General features: G+C 58.0%; 1 protein-coding gene across 1 annotated transcript; it reads left to right on the forward strand.

Moving 5' to 3' along the window:
- The first annotated feature begins 3,002 nt into the window (after positions 1 to 3,002).
- On the forward strand, positions 3,003 to 9,969 carry LOC136537298 (S-locus-specific glycoprotein S6-like). The gene is made up of 2 exons (XM_066529322.1): positions 3,003 to 3,105; positions 9,062 to 9,969. Exons 1-2 carry the CDS (start codon positions 3,003 to 3,005, stop codon positions 9,967 to 9,969), a joined length of 1,011 nt encoding a protein of 336 aa, XP_066385419.1.
- The last annotated feature ends 595 nt before the right edge of the window (positions 9,970 to 10,564 follow it).

Consider the following 10,564-nt stretch of genomic DNA (forward strand, 5'->3'; position numbering starts at 1 on the left):
ATGTAAATCCTAATCTAGTTACATGGCCCCTTTGGCCCAGGTCAAGACTCCGGATCGCCAGCGTCAGCGGACGGCATGGGGGGAACCACCTCCTCTTCGAACAGCTGGGCCAGCACCGTGCCAGGGGCCTCAGCCGCCTCCACTAGCTTCATGACCTCCTCCTCGGCCTTCTCGTCATCATCAGCCATGACGTAGCCATCGCTGATGGCCTCGAGGTCGATGTCAGCGTAGTGCGAGGAGACAACGGCTAGGGCACGCTTGACGCCTGTGTGCAGCGCGCCCCGGAGTTGCTTGCGCACTTGGCCGCTCAACGCTATCAAGCGGCTCCCAAGGGAGCTGCCCGACTTGACCCCCTCAACCTCTAGGGCCTCGCAGGCGGTATGGGCAGCGCTCTGCAGTGCGTTGTGCTCCCAGATCTCGGCCTCAAGCACCACCTGCACTTCAACGGAGGCCTCAGCTGCCCGGGAGACCTCCTTCTCCAACCCTACGCCAAGACAAGCAGGATGGGGTTAAGCACAAAAGGAAATAAGCCGAACAGGGGCGCACGCCTAGGAGACTCACCCTCAGCTTTCTCTTTCCAGCTTCGGACCTCGACCCGAGAGGCCTCGGCCGCCCTGGAAGCCTCCTTCTCTAGCTCTGCATCACATCGGGGAGTTAGGGGTCGAACGCAAGAAAAACAAATAAAACAAGGGGAACAGGACTCACCCTCGGCCTTTCCCTTCCAGACTAAAGCCTCGACCTGGGAGGCCTCGACCACTTTGAGGGCCTCCGCCAGGGCGCCTTTCGTCAGCAGGTGCACGCCCTGCTCTGCCCCTAGCTGCCCGACGGTGGCCTTGGCAGAGACCTCCAATTGTGCGTCCCGGGACCTGAAGGCGTCCCGCTCGTCGACCACCCAGGTCAACTCCTCCTCCACCTCCGCGCTCCGCACCGATAGAAGCTCGTTGGCATGGGCGAGCAAGTCCTTCTGCCGCTGGAGCTGGTCCCAAACGTCCCTCTCCCGCTGGAGGAACATTGACTTCCCGAGGGACCGGGCCTCGAGCTCCTAGATAGGCAGAACGGACGTCAAGTACTGTGAGAAAACTCAGAAAAAGACGGCACAGCACCAGGAAAGAAAGCGCGCACCTAGGCAACCCCGGGTAGATCGTCAGCCACGACGAACAGCGCTATCCGCAGCGACCGCTCCGCCAGCTAGCGAAATTGCTCGAAGGAGCCCCAGCGCCCCCCCTCGGCCATGTCCTCAAGGGCGAACAGAGGCTCCCCCTCAGGGTCGTCCCGGCTCCGCCACAAGACACGCGGGTGATCCCACCCGCGGGGCTCGGGTTGTACCCACACGAGGGCCGAGCTTCCCTCGCCAGAAGTCGAAGCTGGCTGCTCCGCAGTACTGGCCGCCTCGGCATCTACCACCTCCCTCCCCTAGGATATGTCGTCAGAGGAGATCGAATGGACCTCCACTTCCCGGGCGCTCTCCTACGGCGGCGGCGGGTCTTGGACCGGGGGCGGTACTGAAGCTTGCCCCACCTCCGTCTCCACTTCCTGGGCCGTCGGCTCTGGTGCGCCCACGTCGGCCTTCCCCACCTCAGCCTCGGTGGTCCCAGGAGCTCCGACCTCCGCCACCTCAGCCTTGGTGGTCCTGGACACCCCGGCCTCCGTCGCCTCGGCCTCAGAGGTCCTAGGGGCCTCAGCCTCGCCCTCGGTGGCCTCAGCAACTGAGGGCGCCTCGGCCTCATCTGGCTCGAGGGCCTAGGCCTCATGGGGCGTAGGCGCCTCCTCCCCCGCTTGCTTCGTGGCCACCTCGGTAGCCTCTCCTTGGGCGTTCGGCTCCTTCGGGTCGGCCCTGGCCGAGGCCATGCCACGCTGTATGGCGGTCTGTGCCTCCACCACCCATCAGGCGGTGGAACTGGTGCTCACCTTGAGCGCCTTACATGGCACCAAGGTGGGCGCCTCCGCCTGACGCTTCCGGCTGAAGACGAGATACTTACGCGGTCAGCATACGACCAAGGAACGAACGGAAGATGCTGCAAACTCCACTGACAAAACACTTACCTCGAGCGGGGACACAACACCTTCTGCACTGCGCCCCTCGTCCTCTGCAACAATGGTGGCGGTGGCGGCAGCATGGCCCCCGTGTCTGTCGGTGCCGGCTGACCCTCGCCGGACCCCAACGCCGCCTCGACCCTCTACGGAGGCTGTTGGGTCACCTCCTCCATCACCTGCTCCACCTCCGCCATCGAGCCCACTGGGTTGATGGCGCACTTCCCTAACACCCATGCCTTGGGCGCATCGGCCTTGGCCCCGGGGCGGGCGATCGCCAGCCCCAAGGCATCCTCTCCTCCTCCTACGGGAGACGCCGGGCCGCTCACCGATGCCCTGGGCGCAGTCCCCCCGACGTTGGGAGATGGTCCAGGGGACCCCGCCCTACCTCGCTCTCGTCATCCCCGCCTGAAGAATCCGTCGATGACGGTGATGGAGACGGCTCCACCGGGAGACCGTCGTGCCTCTGCTGCCGATGGTGTTTCTCTAGCTCGTCGCGCTCAAGGTTCTTCCTCTTGTGCCTTGCCTCCTCGGCGTCCTTCCGCTTCTTCTGTGCCTCAGCATGCGCCCTGTTCACCGCTCGCCGCTCTACGTCCTCAGGAACGGGCGGCGGGGAGGCTCGCACATCACTCATCCCCTGCAGGAACGGTGAACGCAAATAAGGGAACAAGAAAATGCAAGAAGCAAGGAGGCCTCGGGGGCAGCAGCGGTGCATGACTCACTAGAGAGATGTACCCCCGCGTCGGGCGCATCGGGAACGAGGACAGACCACTGCTCCTCAGTCGCCCCTCCACCATCTCTCTCACCCGACGTAGAATCTCCTCGTCGGAGAGGGCGACGACAGACAACCGGACGCCATCGATCGGCTCATCCGGTGTCATCTCGAACAGGTGCTGCCACCAAGCCATCAGCGGCAGCACCTGCCGGCGGTGGAAGGCCGCCACGACCACAACCGCCGTAAGGCCGCGGCAATGCAGCCTCTCCAGCGCCTCCAGAAGCGGCCGCAGCTTGGGCTGATCAGCCGTCGGGACGCCGTACCTCCACTTCTCCGGCTGGCTCTCCACGACCCGCCCGGTATAGGGGGGAAGTCCGCTGTCGTCATTGTGGAGGTAGAACTAGCTGTTGTACCAGCGATGGTTGGATGACGCGAGCTGGGCCAAGATGTAGAGGGGCTACCGGTCTTGGCGCACTTGGAGAGTGCAGCCACCGGCCCTCATCGCCTTCCGCGTGCCCGCCGTGCCCGTCAGCTTGGTGGTGAGCCCCGCCCAAAAGAGGTGGAGCCATAGCTCCCAGTGGGGGGGCAATGCCCAGGTACCCCTCACAGATGACGACGAAGATGGCCGCCTACGCGATGGAGTTGGGGTTGAAGTTGTGGAGCTCCACGCCGTAGTAGTGCGGGAGCGCCCGCATGAACCGATCCACCGATAGGCCAAGACCGCTCTCATGGAAGGCCACAAAGCTCACGATGTAGCCATCGTGTGGCCTCAGCTCCAGCTCGCCCCCCCGGAGCAATCCACTCTGGTATGTTGGGGTCGGTAACCAGGTGGAGGAGGCCGTCATCGACAAGCGACTGCAGCGTCGCCGGGGACACGTCGGACGGACCCCAAGGGTCCGCCTAGATGACAACAGCGCCGCCGGCCATGGATGCGGTGGAGAAGGCGGCTACGGTGGTAAGGCGAGCTCTCGCTATCCCTCTCTCTCTCTCTCTCTCTCTCTCTTCCTCCCCCTTCTCCCTTCTTCTCCCCGGTGCTCTCTGTTCTTAGCAACCGCTCGAGGGCAGAAAGGTCGAACGTATGCAGGCAAGGTAAGGAGGGGAGGGGTGAGGCTCGTCACGTATTTGTGAGGGAAGGGGGTGAAATGGACGGGCGATGAAACCGGGAAGTTTCCCTCAGATCTGGTGCAATTAATCCGGATCCGATTAAACTGCCCACGTGTCCACCTTTTCCTTATTAACCGCGCACGCACAGTAATGTCTCATCCGTAGACATCGCGTCGCATCCGACCGCAGCGACGGCAGGCGCCGTTCCGTCTCCCCGAGAAACCGCCTCAAAAGGCGCGCCCGCCGTTGTCAGCCGATGGGAGGGGAATATCCCCCACCCGATTCCTTTCAGACTAAGGAACTAGGCACCGAGCCTGTTACGGTCCAGGGGTTCAAAGACTAGGCCCCCAAGGGTCTCGACAGCTGCCCCAGGACAAACAGAGTCAGGGATAACTATGGGCAAGCCCGTACATGGCCGAGGCCCGAGCGAGCGATTGCTCGGGATGCCCTAAGTCGTGTCCGAGACCAGCAGGGAGATCTCTGAATGGGATCCCACAGTAGGGAGGCACCGAGCCCCCGGGGCCAATCGAATAGCCCTAGGACCCACTAGAGAAGCCCTCTGGTACTTTTGGAGTGCGTCTCTAGACCACCAGCCGACCCCTATCGAATGGGGCACGGGCCTCCATTTGGACTTACCTGATAACAGCTCACCGAAGGTGTCACTGCTCGCGCCCACCGAGGGTAGCCTGGCATACTCCATCCCTCCTTCCGAACGAAAAGGATGCGCGAGGGCCGCACAAAAAAGACAGGGAAACTCCTAATCGCCCTCTTGCTCCGAGCAGAGGCTCGGGGGCTCTTCCTGCAACCAAGCCGAGACCCAGCGATCCAAACTCGCACTCGTGGGCTCAGCGAACGCGATAAAACCCCTCGCTCAACATGAGAAAAGCCCCTAGAGGAATAAATCCACTCCTCCAGGGCCTCGGGGGCTACACCCGGCGGGTGCGCTCACGCGCACCCACCAAGGCCTCGAGTACGAAGTGCCATCCTGCCAGGAGCTGTCGCGAGCCAAGTCTCATCAAAACCTCAGGGAGAGCGCTCACACTCTCCCCGAGGCTCGGGGGCTACTGTCGGGTACCATAAAAAGGGGTCCTCTAAGCAAGAACCGGAAAAATCGCTTAGACCCTATAAAAATCGAAGCCAAGGGACAACTACCGGCAAACCCCCACCTTATCCGAGGCTCGGCTAGACCGCCCGGCCCACCTCAAACAATATCCGGGCTCACCCGAAGCGGGCTCGGCCCAAACTGAAACCGTAAGGCCTCGGACGAGGTACCGATTCTTTGATTCGCCCGAGGCTCCAAACGTAAGGCCTCGAACGAGGTACCGATTCTCCGATTCGCCCGAGGCTCCAAACGTAAGGCCCCGGACGAGGTACCGATTCTCCGATTCGCCCGAGGCTCCAAACGTAAGGCCTCGGACAAGGTACCGATTCTCCGATTCGCCCGAGGCTCCAAACGTAAGGCCTCGGACAAGGTACCGATTCTCCGATTCGCCCGAGGCTCCAAACGTAAGGCCTCGGACGAGGTACCGATTCTCCGATTCGCCCGAGGCTCCAAACGTAAGGCCTCGAACGAGGTACCGATTCTCCGATTCGCCCGAGGCTCCAAACGTAAGGCCTCGGATGAGGTACCGATTCTCCGCCTCGCTCGAGGCCTCGCCCGTAAGGCCTCGGACGAGGTGCCGATTCTCCGCCTCGCTCGCGGCCCCGCACGTAAGGCCTCGGACGAGGTACCGATTCTCCGCCTCGCTCGAGGCCGGCTCGGCAGCCACCCCATCACCGCCGCCTCGACCGGGACGTCACATCCAACTAACGCGGCCAACCACTCCCGCGACGTCAGCCGAACGACGGCTCAACACAACGGAGTTACCGACGAGGTGGGAGTCGCATCAACGCCATGCCGTCCGGGACAGGACGGGGCAGGGGTTACCGGCCGTTGTGCTCGGCACTGTGCCCACGACTGACACCTATGCGGCACTGTGCTGCCTAACCCCACCTGCTCCAAGGACGGCGTGACGTGGGGAGTCAAGTCCGGGTCCCTGTAGCCTCGGAATCAACGTACAAAGACCAACTGCTCCCTCCGCGCCTCGGCTAACCGCTTTGGGGTCCGTGTAGCCTCGGGACTCGCGCCCGTCGAGCCCCCCACAATGGTTCGGCCTCTGCCCCGACTGGGCCTCGACTCTCTACGCTGTCGACATATAGCGACCGGCACGTCGTCCACAGCATGCGCCATGCCCTGCGTGAAGCCATCACAGGAGCTCCCACGTCACACAGGACCGGACGTGACCGGCGCGTTGCTCCAGTGCACCGAGGACAAGACCGTTCCATCGACCATACCGCCCCAGTGACGAGCTACAGGGCACAGACATACTGCCTCCGCTCACGAACCACCACGTAGCGAACACATGTATCGCCCCTGTCCCCCCCCCCCCCTTCAACTATAAAAGGGAGCGACCAGGGCCGTTTCTAGACATGGAGGCACGCACAGACGGAAACACGCACAGACGGACGTAGACTTAGACAGACACACACGCGCAAGCAACGTGCAACACTCTGTAATACGCACGCTCCCGCATTGGAAGATATCAACATCTCAAGCAACCCACGCCGCTCCACGCAGAGACCTGGGACTAGCTCCCTCTCTTGCCCTGCTTGTAAACCCCTACTACAAGCACCTCGGTGCAAGGAATACAAGATCGCTCTCTCAGACTGGACGTAGGGCATATATTGCCTGAACCAGTATAAACCTTGTGTCTCTTTGCAACACCATCCGAGATTAGGGGCACACAGTACACTTTCACTAGCCGGTTGAGGCCCCGCCGGTCCAAAACACCGACAGGTAGCTCTTCTACATCAGTGTTCAGTGGTTTGAAAATGCGAGGATGCTTGTGGGAAAATTGTTAACGTGGCTGAGACACAAAGTTCAGTTCTATATTATCTTTTGGAATTTGAGAAACCGGATACAGTATACAATCATGTGGCTAAGAATATAAAAAGCTCATGGAAGACACCTTCTGATGATATATATACAGAATAAACGTTGATGGCGCATTTCACTCAGATTCTAGAACAGGAAGATGGGGTTTTGTTATAAGGAATACAAAGGGAGAGGTGCTTGGATCTGGAGCCGGGAATATCTCATTGCAGCATCACCTATTCATTTTTTTTTCGAGAACGCGCATTAGCCCGTATTTCATTAAGGAGAAGTTTGGAACATTACAAGCCCCAGAAGCAAACGGTGAGATACCGTGAACTGGAGCAACACACAAACGAAAAAACAGAAAAAGCGCACGAGGTTGTAGATTACATAGGCTAATGGGGCGACCAGTAGGCGACTACCAAGCTAATAAGCTGGGCTAGCGACGAAAAGAGCCGACAGAGCTGCAAAGCCTGCACCAATCTTGGCCTCGTCCACGATGAACTGACATAACTGATGGGGTAGCCGGAGTGCACCGTCGAACACCCTACGGTTCCGCTCTTTCCACAGCGACCATGGGGTTAGCATGACCATGGAGTCCAAGCACTTACGCAGTGCCGGTCCTAGGATTTTAAGGACCCTCCGGCGATCTCGTCGTAACAGCCCCTCTTGATCATGTATAAAATCTTATAATATATAGGCGCTAATTTTACTTGTAAAACGAAAGCAAATTCAATAACATATTTTTAATTTAACATGTCTGATAATTATCGAGGAACGATATAGATTAAGGAATATATTTGTAGATGTATGATAATTATCGAGGAATAATGTAGATTAAAAAATAATATATTCGTTTTCTTTTCTCACCCATGACAAATATTTCGTAGGTAACATTATAAAATTCTAACATGTAAATTAGAAGAAAAATATGACTATATGAGTACAAAGTACTAGAAGTCTGGAATACTATACAAATAATTAATTTGAATTAAAAATAAAAAAGAAAAAATACCTTAGACCTAAACAACTAATCGGTGATCGCAATTCATAAGAAGTAAAGAATCAAGATGTCGTCGTCGTGGACCCATCCTCCACTTGAGCCCTTATCCGTCGCACCTTGTGGCCTGCCCTTAGGGCCGGCACTGCACTTACGGAGGCCAGTTGGTGCTTGCGAACGGTGTAGCTGCCACCACTCCAGCAGAGAATCTTGAGGCTGCGGTGCCCAGGTCTGCAGTCGTACTGAGTTGAGCAGTCGATGCCACACTTCCCGGCTGTAGACGCAAGCTAGCAGTAGGTAATCAGTTGTTTCGTCTTCTTGATCGCACAACGCGCACACGGCATTTTGCTGTAGACCATGACGGCGTCGACGATGCGGTTACAAGGAATAATTGCCGCTTACAAGGGCCTTCAACATGCAACACAGCTGGGTATGGCGAAAATCATCTTGGAGACGAACGCAACTGTCCTTGCGAAGGCACTAACTATGTGCTGATTGATCGAAGCGCCATAGGTTGTATTATTAGACAAATGAGAGACTTCATGCAATTGGAATTTTCTTCATGTACTGTCTCTGTGTGTAATGGGAACTGAAATAATGTAGCAGACTGTCTAGCAACTTATGGAGCGTGTGTCCTTGACTCTGGCTCTTCTATGTTGACGAGCAAGTCCCTGAGTTTGTATCTGTACTGGTATCCGGCGATTTGCCTGGACGAGAGTAATTTATCTGGGTTTTCAAAAAAAAAAGTTCTGAGCATACTGGTATCTTCCTGGCTTGGACTTGGGCAAACACAACGCGGGAGACGATAGACAAACAGCACACCTCAGCTGCAAGTCACGAATAATTCTTGGCTACCCATGCCTGACCTTTCTTAATTTCTCTGCTTGCCGTCTACTACGACGAAACGGATTAAGCGAAGCAGGTGTGTGTGTGTGTCCAGAACTCCAGATACCTACGCGGCTAGGCCGGTGCTGCGACTGAGAGACCGACACGAGCTCCACTGGCCAAGTTGTACACCCAACCACCGATAGTCTTCGGTCATTTCCAGCGTGCTCCACTGCCCATGCACCGCCAATCTCCGAGCGTCTAACAGATTTAACAAAATCAACAATGACAGCACTGAATACTTTTTTTTTTGGTGGGGAGCGGCAGCACTGAATACTTGACCGTGTCCGTGCGCCGTGCGCGTTCGGAGTCACTTAACCGAGTAACCGACCCGTGTGCCCCGCATAAGTACGAGCGAAATGGTGAATAATTTAGGGTAAAACAACTAAGCATTACAACCATCACCATACAGAGTTTTTGTTACGGTCGGCCCTGCCGCACGCACGGGCGTATTTGATTTCGTGGCGCCACCTCGCTCTCCTCTTCTTGCTCGCGTGCTTGTTCCGGAGGCCGTGCTCATCTGCCGCGGCGAGCGACACGCTCTCCGCAGGAGAATCTCTCACCGGGAACCGGACGCTGGTGTTGGCGGGAGGCGAGTTTGAGCTGGGCTTCTTCTCCCCGGCCGGAAACTCCAGCCACTACGTCGGCATACGGTACAAGCGGATCCCGGGACGGACGGTCATCTGGGTGATGAACAGAGACTCCCCGGTCACCGACCCGTCATCCGCGGAGCTAACCGTGGCTCAGGACGGCAGCCTCCTCCTCCTCCTCCTCCTAACGGGAAACCGGTCGAAGGAGGCGATGATTTGGTCATCCAACTTGACACGTCCGTGCGACGAAGGCACGGCCGTGGCGGTGCTCCTCGACACCGGGAACTTGGTGCTGCGTGGCCGGTGCCAGCGGGGCGGCAACTCGTCGGCGATCATTTGGCGGAGCTTCGACCACCCGACCGACACGCTGGTGCCAGGCGGCTGGTTGGGGCTGAACAAGAGCACCGGCGCGTGGCGGAGCGCCACCGACCCGTCCACGGGGCTGTACACGGACAGGGTCCTGTGGAACGACACGACCGTCTACCACCACATCGGCGCCTGGAACGGGCGGTACTTCGTCCCCATCGCCGAGATGGGCACGTTGCCGGCCAAGTACACGTTCGTCTTCGTCAACAGCAGCGAGGAGGTGAGCTACTCGTTCCGCGTCGTTGACCCGTCGACCGTCTCGAGGCTGGTGATGGGCCCTCACGCGCAGTTTGATAGATATTTTGGGTCAACAAGGAGCAGATGTAGTGGGTTTACTTCACTATTGCAAGTGTATAAGCCATGAAAAAACTGAGAAGATTTGGAGAGAGAGAAAAGGAGTAGAGGGCCATATCTTTGGGCTTGGCAAAGGAGGAAGAAATCGCCATGGCAGTGACGATGCAGTGAGGAGCGACGGTGGCACGACATCGTTGTCGAACGCCGTGCAGTGGAGGTGCGGTCCAGTGGCGACGGTGAAGGCAGTGGCATAGTCGAACGCCGTGCAGTGGAGGCGTGGTCCAGTGGCGACGACGAAGGCAGTGGCACTTCCCGTCGCTCACAGCGCTCCCTTGATCGGTTAGGGTTAGGTGGGGAGTGATGGCTGCGATGAACCTCGTGTTACGAGCCCCAGTTCCCATCTCATTTACATAGCGCTACGCAACGAGGGCCCACCAGCCAGGAGAGCGGCTGTGCGCCCCCGATCAGGGCACGAGTCAAGGGCCCAATTGGCCGTTGGGCCAAATTGGTGGAGATCATCCTACCATTCTCTCCCTTGATCTCAACTTTTGACTTAAACTTAATTTACTTTATCATTTTCCCATTCCATCACAGATCTGTGCATAGAGCGTGTATCATCGTCATGGACAGTTGCCACTAGATTAAACAGCTACAATGCACATCTC

This window comes from Miscanthus floridulus, chromosome 2 (assembly GCF_019320115.1).
Source record: "Miscanthus floridulus cultivar M001 chromosome 2, ASM1932011v1, whole genome shotgun sequence".
Classification (NCBI taxonomy): domain Eukaryota; kingdom Viridiplantae; phylum Streptophyta; class Magnoliopsida; order Poales; family Poaceae; genus Miscanthus; species Miscanthus floridulus.

Coding starts and splice junctions, on each gene's coding strand:
- LOC136537298 (XM_066529322.1), top strand. CDS start 3,003: ATGCAGCCTCTCCAGCGCCTCCAGAAGCGGCCGCAGCTTGGGCTGATC. Junction 3,106..9,061: donor GGCTCTCCACGACCCGCCCG/GTATAGGGGGGA, acceptor ATCACCATACAG/AGTTTTTGTTACGGTCGGCC.